Source organism: Oryctolagus cuniculus, chromosome 5, assembly GCF_051225735.1.
Source record: "Oryctolagus cuniculus isolate XC-2025 breed Fujian yellow rabbit chromosome 5, ASM5122573v1, whole genome shotgun sequence".
In the NCBI taxonomy this organism is placed as follows: Eukaryota; Metazoa; Chordata; class Mammalia; order Lagomorpha; family Leporidae; genus Oryctolagus; species Oryctolagus cuniculus.
The window spans coordinates 157,314,050-157,330,040 of record NC_142871.1 but is presented as its reverse complement, the minus strand read 5'-3'; the positions used below and the strand labels follow the sequence as shown (position 1 = coordinate 157,330,040).

The window sequence follows — 15,991 nt, the reverse complement described above, 5'->3', positions numbered from 1 at the left end:
TGCATATATACCTTACTCAAAACACCGCAGAAACTATTTTTTTTTTCAAATACATTAAAGTAGGTGCTAGAAATGGTGGTGGCACCAAGTGCTGAGAACACAGAAGCACCAGGGGCCGAGATGAAGAAGGAGAGGGCTTCCAGGAGGCGGTAATCCTTAGGTCGAGACTCTAAGGACAAATTATGGCCAGTGGTGCCCACAAGGGGAGGAGGGCTCCTGACAGAGGCGTGGGCATCTGAGCCAACAGGGCCATTCAAGGAAACACCTGTAGGACACCTTGGCTGAAGCTCACGGGGTTCCAGAGCGGCTTTCGGGACACAGGAGGGCGGACAGGCTCTGGGCTTCTGAAGTGGGGACTTTTCCTAGCACCTTGCACACTGCCTGGCACACAGGAGGTGCTTGTTCAGAGTCGGCTTTGGACAGTGTAGACACCTGGTTAACCCAGTAGGGATTTCAAAGAAACTCGGAAGTGAAGGGTAGATACAGAAGTTCAAGCGATGGGGAAGTCCAGCCCCACTCCTGCATAGCCCCGTGAGCAGAAGCAAGGGCCACAGATCTGGTGCCTCTGCTGGGCAAGCAACTCAAAGCCCAGCGCTTTCCCAGGAGGACAACCCACCAGGGCTAGGCAAAGCTGGCTCAATTTCAGTTCCAGGCAAACAGAACTATCTACAAACCCCCAACAACTAGGCCAGTCTGACAACTGTTTGGGTTTTCTCATTTCCTGTGCTGAGTGTGGACTCCCTAAACAAGACTACAAAGTACACCAAGACAACTACGCAGGTGCAGCCAAGGAGAGTCTCATCCAGGGACTTTCCAGCGAAGATGAGGTCGAGCGGGAGACTCAAGCCCGGCCACGCCTCAATCCAGTGTCCTCACATTGTCTGTAATCACACGCTACCTTGAATAACCAGCAAGGGCCCGTTTTACAAAAAGAAAAGCCCTACCCCAAACACATGGACAAATCCCTTTCCCCAGTCACAGTTATTAAACTAAGTCAACTACGCCTCTCAAGCTTGGTTGTGCAGGGGCAATTCACGTTAGTCCTGATAATAAAAAACATGATAGCAATTTTTTAAACAATACATTCTTGTCCCTAAGTTGCCATTCCACTGCTCTAGGGTTGCTGTGAGGGAGAGAGACGGACAGACACTGCCAGGGACAGAGGAAGCGATGCAACAACACGCCTTCCTGACACAACCAGCGCTATGCCCTCTGCTGCAGAAGTACAAGACGGACCGGTTTTATACAAATTGCCCTAACAGATTCATACTATACGATAGTTCTAATCCATCTGATATGCACAGATCCAATGTCAGCAAGGAAGTTAACTAACCAACACATATGTTGCATCAAACAGAAAAGAAAGACTGGCCAGAGTCAATGGAATCCATTCGAAGCCAAAGAAACAAGGCTACAGAAGCCAGGAGCTGAATAAAATGAAGGAGAAAACTAACCCTGGGCAGCCCCCTTAGGAATTCTATCACATGCCCCACCCCACCTTCGTAAAACCTTTCTCTCTCTCCCCAATCCATACATGCTCCAGTTTTCCAAGGTGGGCTGTCCATGTTCTTGGAAGAGCAAGCAGGTGCAATGTTGGGTTGTGGGGTGTGTTTTAGCCACGTGAGAGCTGTGACAGACAAAACATGCTCTTCTCTCTCCCCGGAGCACCTCAGAGTCGCGGATACTCCGGGCTGGAAGCTGTTAACGCCGCCTGGGCTGGGCCAGGTGGGCCGACGGTAAGGTCCGGGGAGCTCATCCGCGCTTGTCAACACCACACCTGTGAACACCTCCCGTGGGGAGGCTTCCAAATGAAAAGACCGGGACACAAAGCATCCATGCTTCTGGAACTACAGGGCCCAAGCTAAAAAAAATCTCAGATTTGTTCCTCCAAGTCCCCGGAGGCTGCACGCACAAGTTAAACTCCCCTGCGCCTGGTTTTCCCAAATTGGTCTCCCCTAACCTACGACACATCTAACAACCTTCTCTCGTGGACCCACTCCCGCCATCCCAGCGCCCCGTTGTCACACCTCTAACCTCACGCTCAACAAACGACCCTAGCAGGGTGCCACAGAGGCAAAGCCGCAGGTACGCCACCGCCCCCAGGAAAATCCGAGACACGTGTGCGGCCCTTTATGCGGGCGTGCGTGGGCGCGCACTCGCCTCTCCCCGGCGCGCACGCAAGCACTACACACGCAGCTGGGGACCATTTCCTCTCGCCGCCTAGCGCCCCAGCCCCTGTTTTGGCTTCTGATCAGCCCGGTTCCCATTCCACTTCCCTCTCCCAACACACGCACTCCTCCTCTCGCCTCCGCGCCGCACACGTGGAGAAGCGAGTCCGGGTGGTGCCAGGAGGGCGGAGCAGGCCAGGGGCGAGGAGGGAAGGAATTCCAGATGGGATGTGGGATGTTGGACCTCAGATCCCCGGGGGCAGGGTCCATGCGGTCGGTGTTCCCCGCTGGGACCTGGGAGAGGCAGCAAGGGGGAGAAAGCTGGGGAGGAGGGCCCCGGGGTCACTCACCCAAGGTTTTGACAGCGATCTGCCTGGTGAGCGGCGGCGGTAGGTTGATGCACACCAGGTCCACGTCCTGGTGCAGCAGCACCTCGTCAATGCGGCTGGTGTAGAAGGGGACGCTCATCTCCTTGGCCAGCTCCTCGGCTTCTTCCTGCGTGCGGCCCCACAGAGCCTTCACCGCGAAGCCCTCGTCTTTAAGCAGCGGGATGATGACACGGGCCGTGAGGCTGGTGCCGAACACGCCCACCCCGGGAAGCATGGCTGCTCAGGTCCGCCGGGCTTTGCTTCTGCCCGGATCTCCAGCCGAACACGCGCGCACACACACACACACACACCTCCAGCTGGTCCTGCCCCGCGGCTCCTGCCGCCGACCTCGCCGCCGTGCGCCGGGCAAGGCGCCCGGCTCCCGAGAGCGCACCGAGCTGCAGGCGGAGTCCGCGCCTCAGTCCGATGACTGCGGCAGTGTCCGCCACGCGGGGCTCCTGTGCTTCCCGGAGGCAGTGGCGGGGACGCCCCCAGGGCGCCCGAGGGCCCGAAGCCCCGCGGAGCTCGGGTTCAGGCGGCGCTCCCTCAGCAGCGCGGGCCGGCTCCGTGCGCCCCGCCGAGGCCGCTCCATGGCCGGCTCATCCCCGCGCCGCCGCAGCCCGGCACCGGCTGTCTCCCGGGTCGTTTCCGCAACTGGCGAGGGGCACACACGAGCTTCGACACCCTTACCGGGGCTCGGACCCGTTCGGCGGCGGGGTCCCCTCTCTACGCCACGCTCTGCTCCCAATGAGATAATCCGGCGGCCACCAGGAGGCCGGCTAAGGATGCGGCTCGCGGCGCGCCAGGCGCGGATCCGGAGCTGCAGCGCGGCCGCGGCGGCCAGGACCCGGCGCCAGCCTCCTCATGCTGCTGCCATGTTCGCTCGCAGCGCTGCTCGCGCGGCCTCGGCCCCAGGCCGGCTCGGGCTCCGGGATCCCGCGGGGACGAGGGCGGAGTTGGCGACTTTGGCTGTCAGCGGCCGGGGTTCCTGGCCCGCCCCCGCCGCTGCGCCGCGCGCCATTGGCCGCCGCGCGCCGCCCCCGTCACCGCCGCCGCCGCCACCCGCTCGGGGCGCGCGCGCTGCGCCCGGGCCCCGCGAGTCCGGCTCCCGCTGGCCTCGCTTCTTCCCTTTCTTCGCCCTCACCGCCTCCTCGCTCCGCTCCAAGCCCCGCCCCAAGCCAGCGAATCCATCCCGCACCGCCAGGCGCGCCCCAATAGGCTGGTGGGCGGACCCTGGGAAGCCAGCCGCGGGCGCCCCGGCCCGGGGGAGGCCAGGGCCCGGGCGACGAGTGAGCAGCGGCTAATTACGGCCTGCGCTCCGGGAGCGTCTCCTACGTGCCGGGTACCACGCTGGGGAAGCTTTCCAGGCATTCAGCCTTTTTAATTCTCGCACCAGCCCTAAGGCGGTTGGAAACCCAGTGGACCAGTGACGTCAGCGAGCCCCGGGGGAGGCTGAGGGACTTGCTCAAGGTGACACCCGTAAGCAACAGGCCTGGGTTCGTAGTCGGGGCGCTGAAGCACGGAGTGGACTCTGCCGAGCGCGCCTGCTCGCCCCGTGCGCCGCCCCTGCGGCCGCACACAGGCAGGCGCCTTGCGCGCAGCCCCTGTCGCCTCGGCAGCCTCCGCTTTTCCCCGCCCCAGGCCGGCGCCCGGACGGACCGGGATGCGCCGGCGGCCGCCGCGGGGCCCGGGTCTCCAACATCTTCGCTTCGTGTGCGTCTCGCGCCTGGGTTTCACGTGTGGCTGCGGCCAGGTGCGGCGCACAGCTCTCCAACTCCGCCTGGGCTCCTCTCCTGGCTGCCTCTCGCCGCCTTCACTCGGCCCGCCAGTTCGTTCCGCATCCTCACCGCTTAGCCATCGTGGGGGGACCCAGGGACGGGGCGCGCGGCGGGGGCGTGGCGAACTTGTCCCAAACCGTGAAGCCGTGGGGACCCCGCGCCTGTCTGGTTTCCTGCCATTTCCTTGGCACCTCTTGCACTGCCTGCCTGCTGTGTAGCCGGCTCTGGCTAAACGCGTGCTAAAGGAATGAAAGGATAGTTACTGAGTGCCCGTTTTGCGCCCACCTGGCACCGGGACAGGGGACCCAAACCGAGAGACGCGCTCTGGAGAGGTCAGAGGACCGTGTCTCGTTCCTCTCTTGCTTTCACTCAGCGAGGCACTCGGTCTGCTTCAATGCCACAGTGGAAAACGTGACACTTGAAAGGTTTCAAGCGACCTGTGACAGACAAGTGGCAATGAGAGAGCAGGGTGCCCTGAAGGCCTGTGAGTGGCCGCGCGGCGGGGCTGACCTCGGGTCATCCGAAGAAAGGCACAGAGGACAGGGCACTCGGTGGCGGGCAGCGGCTTGGGGAGAACTGAGATACAGAGGGTGCCGCCATCAGCACTGGGGCTCCTGCAGCAGATTTGGCAAGGCCCGAGGCGCAGGGCGCAGGGCGCGGGCATGGTATACCCGGGCCCCAGGAGCTGCCAGGACAGCCGGGAACAGCAGGGCGCTCCTGTGGAACCTTGGGCACATTACTGCGCTGTGCGCAGTTCCGCGGGTAAAATGTTGGAAATACTGGGGTGTGCGGGAGCCTCAAAACGTCGTCGAGAATGGAAGCAGAACACAATGAACATTCCCACAGGTGTTTAGAACCCCACCCAGAGGCCACAAAGGGTCTGGGAAGATGGTGTGAGTATTTGTAAAGTCCCGAGGCGGGCACCTGGGACGCCTTGGAAATCCTCTGCACGGACGTGTGCAACCTACACCTTTAAGCTTTTTAAAATTTTAATTTATTTGAGAAACAGAGATGGACAGAACGCCAGGTTTCCCACCTGAGTAGCAGGAACGCTTTTCACTGAAGCCAGCACCGGGGCACTTCACAGGGTCCACCACAGCAGGAAGTTGGAGGCAGGAGCCAGAGCCAGGCGGGAAGCCCACGTATTCTTGTGTGGGACCGGGGCGCCTGCACTGGCGGCATTTTAACTGCTCGTCTAAATGCCTGCTTCAACCTACATTTTTGATTATTGACTTACCATAACCTATATAAATGCTCCGTGTCGGTGAGTCTGTTACCAATGTCATTTTTTTTTAATTTTTTTTTTATTTATTTGAGATGTAGAGTTACAAACAGAGAGAAAGGTCTTCCATCCGCTGGTTCTCTCCCCAAATGGCTGGAGCTTGAGCCTGTGGGGAGCAGCTCGGACTGGACTGAGTTACTGGAATTAAGACTTGTTCTATGCATCTGCTCTCCCACAATATGGCGCTGGGAGAGAAGTAAACAGCTTCCGCACAGCTGCCTCCAGTTCAGCTAATAAACTGTAGGACTTGCTCCTGATTGGAGGAGAGCAGCGTACTCGGCGTGTGGGCAGCCGAGTTGGGATTGGCAGAGGAGGACTATAAAGGAGGAGAGAGACGGCATTCACCAGGAACATCTACGAGGAACATCTAAGGGGAACACCTGTGCAGCCCCCGAGAAGAGCCGGCCGGCGGTGTGCCGCTCCCCTGCGGAAGTGGGGAATGTGGCAGGGGGAACCGCCCTTCCACGGAGGTGGAAGGGATAGTAGCCAACCCGGGAAGAACCAGCAGCAAACCCGGGGAGGGCCGAGCAGACGAAAGAACAGCGCAGGGTCCTGTGTCGTTCCTCCACGAAGAGGGGGAGCGACATAATGGTGCCGTGACTCGGATATGAAGCCTAGGCAGGGCTTAGTGTCGTTCCTCCACGAAGAGGGGGAGCGACAGAGCCTAACTGAAACCAGGAACCAGGAGCTTCTTTCAGGTCTCCTACACCGGTTCAGGGGCCCAAGGACTTGTGCCATCTTCTACTGCTTTGCCAGGCCATAACAGAGAGCCGGATCAGAAGAGGAGGAGCAGCCGGGACTAGAACCAGCGCCCATATGAGATGTTGGCACCGCAGGTGGAGGCTTAGCCCACTACACCACCGCGCTGGCTCCCAATATCATTTCATGATGTGAAAGACAATTGTGCAAGTACAGCAATGCCTAGCTAATGAAAAGGAACTTTTCTTTGTGTTTTTTTTTTTTTTCAAAGGAAATTCTACCCCAGCTTCAGTATGACTAAAAAGAGCACTTTCATCCACATAACAGCAAGAGAAAAATGGTCACATGTAATTCTCATTAGAAATGGGTATAAAATAAATATTATTATTCCCACTTCATGGAAGACAAAACCAAGTCCTGGTAGCAACTCAGACTTAACAAGTCTGAAGCAGAGCTGATCATTTCCAGCTCTACCCCACCCCATTCCTCCCTCACCGGTAATTGGCAGGGCAGCCCACCAGGTGGCCGAAAGCCCTGGAGCCATCGGGCCCCTTCATTCTCATACCCTGTGGAGCCAGCCACCACCATCCTACCTGTTGTGCTGGAAACTGCATCCAGAGTTCACCACTGCTCCCTGTGCTGGGGGTGGGGTGTAGCCACCGTTGTCCCTGGTCTACCTGCCTGCCACCTTGCCTCCCATTGTCCGTATTCTCTGTCCAGCAGCCAGAGTGATCTTGGCTTCCCTTTTGGTGAGTCGGATCATGGCCCAGCGGGCTTGGCACCTACCAGTGAGTTCCTGCCGCACATAGGATAAATTTCACAGTGCTCAGCATGTCTGAAAGGCTCTGCCTGGCCCAAGCCCCAGCCTCTTGTATCGCATGGTCTACCATGAGCCACCTACATGCTGCAGCCCAGCACCTGGGCTCCTCGCTGTGCACACACAGGAGGAACTTGTCTCAGGGCCCTTGCACTTGCTCTGGTCTCAGATACCCACCCCTACACACACACACCATGAGGCTCACTGCTCACCTCTGCTCAGTTGTCCCTTCCTCAGATGGCCTGGCTGACCATCCTATTGAAATGGCATCCCTGTCACATCCCATCCCTTTGTCCCGCTTTGTTTGTCTACACTGAGTCTGTCACTGCCTTACATTATATATGCACCCATTTAGTGTGCATTTGTCTGAACAGACTGCAAATTCACTGAGATCAGAAGTGTATCTGTGGGGCTGGTGCCATGGTGCATTGGGTTAATCCTCTGCCTTCGGCACCGGCATCCCATATGGGTGCCGGTTCTAGTCCGGGTTGTTCCTCTTTCAGTCCAGCTCTCTGCTATGGCCTGGGAGGGCAGTGGAGGATGGCCCAAGTGCTTGGGCCCCTGCACCCGTGTGGGAGACCAGGAAGAAGCACCTGGCTCCTGGCTTCAGATCAGTGCAGCTCCGGATGTTGCGGCCAATTGGGGGTGAACCATGTCCTGGGCTTCTTGCTGTGCACACAAGGAAGGAAGACCTTTCTCTCTCTCTCTCTCTCTCTACCTGTCAAATAAATAAATAAAATATTTTTTTTTAAAAAAAAGTGTATCTGTCTGTGGGGAGCAACTCGGACTAGACTAAGTTACTGGAATTAAGACTTATTCTATGCATCTGCTCTCCCACAATATGGCGCTGGGAGAGGAGTAAAAACAACTTTTACACAGCTGCCTCCAGTTCAACCAGTAACCTGCAGGAGCTGATCCCGCTCCTGATTGGAGGAGAGCAGCGTACTCGGCGTGTGGGTAGCAGAGTTGGGATTGGTGGAAGAGGACTATAAAGGAGGAGAGAGACAACATGTACCAGGAACATCTATCTGAAGGAACATCTGAGCAGCCCCCGAGAGAGCTGGCCGGCGGTGTGCCGCTCCCCCGCGGAAGTGGGGAAAGTGGCAGGGGGAACCGCCCTTCCACGGAGGTGGAAGGGACGGTAGCCAACCCGGGAAGAACCAGCAGCAAACCCGGGAAGGGCCGAGCAGACAAAAGAACAGCGCAGGGTCCTGTGTCGTTCCTCCACGAAGAGGGGGAGCGACATCTGTCTCATGCACTTCTAAATTCCCAGTGCCTAAAATTGTACCGGGGGGGGTGGGGGAGGGGGCGGTGCCATGGCGTAGTGGGTAAAGCCTCTGCCTCAGTGCCAGCATCCCATACGGGGGCCAGTTCGAGTCCTGGCTGATCCACTTCCAATCTGGCTCTCTGCTGTGGCCTGGGAAGGCAGTAGAGGATGGCCCAAGTCCTTGGGCCCCTGCACCCACGTGGGAGACCAGGAAGACGCTCCTGGCTCCTGGCTTCGGATCAGTGCAGCTCCGGCCCTTGCAGCCAATTGAGGAGTGAACCAGCAGATGGAAGACCTCTCTCTCTCTCTCTCTCTCTCTCTGCCTCTCCTTTTCTCTGTGTGTAACTCTGACTTTCAAGTAAATAAATAAATCTTTAAAAAAATATATTGTACCTGGCACCTACTAGACACTGAACATGTTTTTGTGGAACAAATGCTTATGTATTCTTCTAATAAATGATTATTGTTGCAAATTAATTGTTTTTGAAGATTGATTTATTTTATTTGAAAGGCAGAGTGAGAGAGAGGGACAGAGACAGACATCCAACTACTGGTTCACTCCCTAAATGGCTGCAACTTCTGGGGCTGGACCAAGCCAAAGCCAGGAGCTAGGAACTCCATCTGGGTCTCCCACGTGGCTGGGAGACCATGGACCCAAGTCCTTGAGGCATATCTGCTACTTTCCCAGGTGCATTAGCAGGGAGCTGGATGGGAGGTGAGCGGGGGGTACCCAAAGTGACACACGTATTGGATGCTGGAGTCACAGGCAGTGGCTGGAATCGACCTTGGCAATGCAGTGTGTGATGCACCGTGGGAGGGGACTGTGTGGTTGATTTGGGAGCAGAGGAGTCCTTTGCAATTGTAATGGGAAGCCTGTGAAGACGACAGAAAGAGAAGTGATCTGGGCCTAGGTGTTGAGACTGCGTAGAGGCGGCGTCCATGGGAATGAAGGTACAGGTGCAAGTGTGTGAGATACACAGGGACGCTTTGGGAGAGAGCAAGCAGCTGAAAGCCCCTGGGCCTGGCTGTCAGTGGAGGTGGGAGGAGAGGGAGAGGTGTGAGGGCTTGGGGAGAAACCAGGTGTCCTTTGTGGCCCCACTAGCGTGGCAGGTCTTACTGCCTGTGACCTGGGCCTTACGGGTTTGCTCAATGCAGGTGACTGTCCTAAGCCCCTGGTCCTACAGACCTTTGCACACGCTGTGCTTGGGCACACGGCACCCTTGGATTTGCACACACTGCACTTATGCACATGGCACCCTCAGAACTGTGGGTATCCTCAGATCCTTCACGGGAAACCCCCTTAAACCCTGGGCCCCGAGCTCCAGTGCACACACTCTGATGTTCAGACGTTCGGAAATGGTTCTGAAAATAATTCTCAGATTTTCTCTCCCCTCAATCCATGGCTTGGCTGCCGGCTTCTACTGTGTGCACGTGGGTGGAGATGTCAGGTGCATTTAGATGTCATTTAAAATAATGGCCCCTGACTCTCATGTCTAGACCGTTCAGAACCTTCTTCTGGAAATAAAAATAGAAGCCTTCATTTTGTTATTCTTACCCCCAGAATGTTAAAATGGAATTCCGTCTCATTGATCTAGTTTAATGGTAATGTGAAATGTTTTTCACATAAAACTTTTCACTTGTACGTATTACAGAAATGTCAGAAAAGGCAAATGAAATCAGCCTTAAACTCTCCATCCTCATTTAGCCGCCGTAAATAATGTAGCTTATTTGCATTTTAATATTTTGATGAAGCATGAAAGAAAGTTTTGCTTTTTCATAAGATTTGTGTATGCTTTTTAACTCAGAATAGAAATAATGTTATTACAATGGTTATGTCTTTCTTTTTATTATGGTGAGACATACATAACATTAAAGTTACCATTTTAGCCATTTCTCATCGCACAATTCAATGGCATGAAGCATCTTCACCTTGTTTTGCTTATGTTTTTAAGAAGAAATAGCCTACAAAGTGAAAAGTAACACATCTCTGTGTACATGCGTGTTTCCATTTTTTAAAACTGCATTCACAATGAGGAAGCAAATGGGTGAATGAACTAACAGTCGCTGGCCACTAGTCACTAATCTTCTGAAATATCATAAGGAAGAGTTGGCCCATCTAAATTGCACGGTGGCAGATTTCTTACCTTTGTCACTCACCTGGCCGAGAGAGTGGAATTGCTCCTGGGGAATCACCACCATCCAATCTGTGGCCCTGGGAGGGTGGGCATGGGTTGAAGCGCAGTGGTCTCCCTTTGTCTGTGGGAGACGTATTCCAAGATACTCCTCAGTAGCCTGAAGCTTCGGGTTGTACTGAACCCTGTTGCTGTGGTTGGGGAGTTGAATGTCACGCAAAAGCCCATGTGTTAAAGGCTGGGTGCCCAAAATGGAGCTATTGGCTAGTGTTGAAAGCTCTAGGAGGTGCAGCCCAGCAGGAGGTCTTTGGTTGTTGCAAGAATGTGTTTCCCAGTTTTCATTCCAAGTCCTTGCCCCCATCTGAGATACCTGTTCAAAGCAGAGGCATAAATCAGGTGCAGGACTGATTTAAAGTGAGAGAGGAGTATGCATTCAGGGATGAGCGTGGGTAACGCCAGGAGGAGAGACACCTCCGTGAGACAGCCAGAGAGCTGCCCGTGAGGAGACAGCGGGCAGAAGGCAGAAGGGTGCTCCCAACTCCAGCGGTTCCCTTTATGGGGAAGCGCATGGAGCTCTAATTAAATATGCAAACAGGGTGGAGTTTGGGTGGTGTTTAGTGTGCGTGAGGTTTCCTGGGATCTCATGTGTCTCCACATGTGTCCAGTATGGAGCTTCCCTCTCCCTGGCGTGGGAGATACAGGTGCATCATGGGAAAGTGGACATTCTGGATTGGCATGGACGTGGGTGGAGTTAAATGCAGGGCGGTAAGATAGAAATTGTGGAGGAAGCTTCCAGCTCATTTTGTCCTTAACTTCCTGCCTAACTCTCATGCCACTGTGACCTCTTGAGTTCTCCTGAGAGGGCCTGTGCTTGGCCCGCCCCTTCTTCTATCTGCTTCCTGACTCATTTCCTAATCTGTCCACCATGCTCACTCAGCCATCTGCAGCCACCATGGGCCCCTCACCAGTGCCAAAGCCTGGGCCGTGCTGACTGTACCTTGAACCTAGAAATCCGTGAGGTAAACAAACCTCTCTTTCCTTCATAAGTAGCCTGGCCTAGGTATTTCATTATGGTGACGAAAAGCTGATCAACACACCTACACATACTAGATTTTTTTCTTCTATGTACACACCGTGAAAAGGTTTCACTTACACGTGAGGCACACTAAGAGATGAACAACAAAAACAGAACAAGTATAACAATAGATACTAATGAAAGTTACTTAAAGCACATGCATTGTTTGTTTCTGGAGTTTTCCATTTATACTTTCAGACGTAGAAAAGAAAACCACAGAAGAGGGGGAGGGGAAGTGCAGGTGCTCTCTGCGGGCTTCCCAGAAGCTCATGCGCACCACACCACCCCTTTCTCCTGGTGTGTGAACGTCTCGGGGGTCTTGGCGGCTTTTTGTCCAGGCTCCCCAGGGCCAGCGCAGTCCAGTGTGATTTTTACTGTCTCAGCCAACCCACAGTGGTGCGTGGGGTGGATGATCCCATTGGTCTACAAATGAACAGGAAGCCAAGGGCTGTGCCCTCTTGGGGCAGGTCCGTGTGCACCCAGGGAAAACTATGTAGCATCCCCAGTTATTAACACACTGCTCACATACACAGAGCTAGCACACACGGAAGAAAAACCTGTGTAACAGTCTGGCAGAAAGCAAATACACCTGAAAATTTTAATTTGCAGTTGAGAGTACCTGGGGCTTTACATGGCCTTTGCAATTCAAATTAAGAGCACTTCGCATTGTACCCTGCAAATATGTACTATTATGTGTCAATTGAATTTTTTGTCTTGTTTTTTTTTTAAAGATTTATTCATTTATTTGAAAGTCAGAGTTACACACACACACACAGAGAGAGAGAGAAAGAGAGAGAGAGAGAGGTCTTCCTTCTGTTGGTTCACTCCCCAATTGGCCGCAACGGCCAGAGCTGCGCTGATCTGAAGCCAGGAGCCAGGATCTTCTTCCTGGTCTCCCATGTTGGTGCAAGGGCCCAAGGACTTGGGCCATCTTCCACCGCTATCCCAGGCCACAGCAGAGAGCTGGATCGGAAGAGGAGCAGCCAGGATTAGAACTGGTGCCCATATGGGATGCTTGCACTCCAGACCAAGGCATTAACCCACTGCGGCACAGCTCTGGCCTCAATTGAATTTTTTAACTTTAAAAATTAAAAGAAAATTAAGAGCACTATTCCCTTTCTTCAATTTCTAGTTTAAGGAGTAGACATACAGCCGGCATTGCAGCTCACGAGGCTAATCCTCCACCTGCGGTGCCGGCACCCTGGGTTCTAGTCCCAGTGGGGGTGCCGGATTCTGTCCCGGTTGCTCCTCTTCCCGTCCAGCTCTCTGCTGTGGCCCGGGAGGGCAGTGGAGGATGGCCCAAGTGCTTGGGCCCTGTACCCACATGGGAGACCAGGAGGAAGCACCTGGCTCCCGGCTTCGGATCGGCGCAGCTCCGGCTGCAGCGGCCATTCGGGGGGTGAACCAGCAGAAGGAAGACCTTTCTCTTTGTCTCTCTCTCTCACTAATTCTGCCTGTCAAAAATAAATAAATAAATATATAAAAAATAAATAAAGAGTAGACATACCAAAGGGCCAGTGCTGTGGTATAGTGGGTAGAGTCACCACCTGCTGATTCAAGTCCTGGCTGCTCCACTTCTGATCCAGCTCTCTGCTATGGCCTGGGAAAGCAGTAGAAGATGACCCAAGTGCTTGGGCCCCTGCACTTGTGTGGGAGACCTGGAAGCAGCTCCTGGCTCCTGGGTTTGGATTGGCAGAGCTCTGGCCATTGGGGCCATCTGGGGAGTGAATTAGTGGATGGAATCTCTCTCTCTCTCTCTCTCTCTCTCTCTCTCTCTCTCTTTCTGCCTCTGCCTCTCTGTAACTCTGCTTTTCAAATAAACAAATAAATCTTAAAAAAAAGAGTAGACATATAAAATAATATATGTGCCATATAAACAGGTTTCCCCTAAGAGCTAAGTGAGGCAGCTTAGAGAATACAAGATGGAGCTCCTGAGCTGTAAGTGCCTGGGCAGCGACACCACAGTGTGGGCTGTGGCCTCCTGATTATAATTATATAGGGCCGAGAGGCTCAGGGTCATCTCTTGGCTAAAGGTGACCAAGGCCACAGAGTAGCCTGGGAAAATGATGAGAGAGTGCATCACACAACTCAACATTATGGGAATAGAAGGAAACCAAGGCCATGCATTCATTCAACCAAGGAGGGTAGCTCCAAACATGTAGCATCTGCTTTGGCATGGCAGCAGGGGCTTGGGGGTCCTTTGCTAGACTAAGTATCACAGTGCTGACTGCTGTGAGGCCTGAGTGTCCGGCAGAGAGGTCGGGGCAGTATGGAGGCAACACAAGTATTCCAAGATCTGGCAGCAGGATTGAACCAGGTATGTGGTATACCAGATGACTCTCCATTTACTGCCTGTTATATTGGAGAGCTGGGGTTATTCACTAGGAATTCAGAGTTAAAAGTCTCTATCGTGCCCTTTAAGGAGCTCATGGCCTTGTACATCAGACATATAGGCAAAGACTTCATTGCAGTATAGTAGCAAAAGACAAAATAACAACAAATTTAATCAAAAGAACTTAACATGGCTTTTGAAAAGATAGATTTATTCATTTGTTTATTTATTTATGTGAAAGGCATAGTGACAGAGAGAAGAGACAGAGACCTTCCATCTGCTGATTCACTCCACAAATACCCACAAATAGCCAGGACTGGGCCAAGCTAAAGCCAGGAGCCTGGAACTCCATCTGGGTCTCTGGCATGAGTGGCAGGGGCCCAGGTACTTGGGCCATCATCATCTACTGCATTCCTAGGTGCATTAGCAGGGAGCTGGATCGGAAGCAGAGTAGCGAGGACTTGAACAGGCACTTTGAGATGGGATGCAGGTGTCCTGAGCTGTAGCTCTGCCCACTACACCAAAACACCCGCCTCGTTATTGACTTACCTGTGATTCTAGAATCGAGAAGCTGCTGCCACCTGTCTACCCACTGAATGTGTGCATCCGCTACAAAATCCATTTGTGGAAGACCTGCCCCCTCGTGCGCTGCTGTTGGAGGGAAAGAGATGTAGAGGTGGTCATAGAGACCTCAGGATGGAATTCGTGCCGTACAAGAAGAGGAAGAATGCAGAGCCCTATCTCCCTCTGCCATGGGAGAATTGGCCAGGGAGGAAGCAGTCCCTGCCCCCAGGCTCTGCTTCTAGCTCCTGCTCACAGACCTGTGGCCTCCAGTACCAGGAGGAACAAATGTCTCTTGTGTGCACACCCAGACTGTGGCATCCTGTGTTAGCTGCCCAAGCACAGTTAAGACACATAAGACTAGCGGGGCATCTGCTTCCAAGATGGCGCAGACACATGGCTGCTGACCGGAAGCTGCCATTCCTCCTCCACAGGGCTCCTCCACAAAGCTGTCTGAGAGCCCTCACTCCCAGGAGCCTCCTCCCAGAGTGAGCTGCCCAGGCAGGACGGAGAGAAGGCGTGAGCCAGCAGCAAGGTGCAGGGCCTTTTATGAGCTGGTGCGTGAAGTCACACGCTCTCCCTTCTACTCTGTTCATTGGAAGTGAGTCACAAAGAACAGCCCACACTTGGCGGAAGGGGAGTTACATCACCTCTTAAAGGGAGGGGCATCTGAGAACTGTGGCCACTGAAACCCACCCCTGGCATTAAATGGTCACCCATCCCACCCCCTCCTTCCTTGTAAGTCTGCCCTCCCCTTACTGGTGACAGAGATGCATCTAAAGTTTTATCAGTTTTCCACATATGCAGATGCTGTTGTGGGCTCCGTGCTGACCTACTGATTTATCTTTCTCATTCTGCCCCGGCTGGGCAATGTTTCCATCACTGTTGCTGTACTAGTCTTGATGTGTGAAAGGCCTGTGTGGCTTGGAAGCTACACCTTCTGGGTACAAGCTCTTGTGTGGGCCCCGTCCCTTGTATCCAGGCTGGCCTTGCAACTTGCTTTGCCGTCATCCAAGGACTGGATGGAAGCAAAGCGATGCAAGTCCCCAGCCCAAGTCTAGGCTGTGAGCTTTGGCCTCGGTGTTCTGGGAGCCCTGAGCCACCTTGTGAGCAGTCTGGCTCCCCTGCTGGGGAGATGCACAGGGAGATGCAGTATGGGTGAAGGAGAGGCACTGAGATTGCCCAGGGAGGAGAGAGCTGCACTGTCTTTGTAACCTAGGCAGGTCCAGCCAGAGCTGAGCTCCCAGCTGAGTGTAGCCACCTGCTAGGACACCTGGGCGCTCAGCTGGGCCCAGCCCTCACTGCAGAACCACCACGGTGGCCATTGAGTCCTGGTGAGACTTGTTGTATGCCAGTGAGTACAGGGACAGCTCTGTCCCCATCTTGGTACTTCTTTTTCAGTTACCTTATATGAACTTACAGGTTCACAGGGGGCAGGAATTACTATCATCCAGGAATTCAGCTTTGGGTTTTGTTTTTTTTTTTTCTATTTTCTATGTTTTCCTGCTAAAG

General features: G+C 54.2%; 1 protein-coding gene across 2 annotated transcripts in view; it reads right to left on the bottom strand.

Moving 5' to 3' along the window:
* The window catches only part of GFOD1 (Gfo/Idh/MocA-like oxidoreductase domain containing 1), a 120,279-nt gene extending 112,414 nt beyond the window's left edge, over positions 1 to 7,865 (bottom strand). The window contains exon 1 of one of the 2 annotated variants that reach the window (XM_002714180.6): positions 2,519 to 7,865. In XM_002714180.6, coding sequence (XP_002714226.1) covers positions 2,519 to 2,771 — 253 coding nt within the window. In that variant the 5' untranslated portion in view covers positions 2,772 to 7,865. The remainder of the gene's footprint in view (positions 1 to 2,518) is intronic. The other variant, XM_089334439.1, reaches the window with a different exon arrangement.
* Positions 7,866 to 15,991: the final 8,126 nt, after the last annotated feature.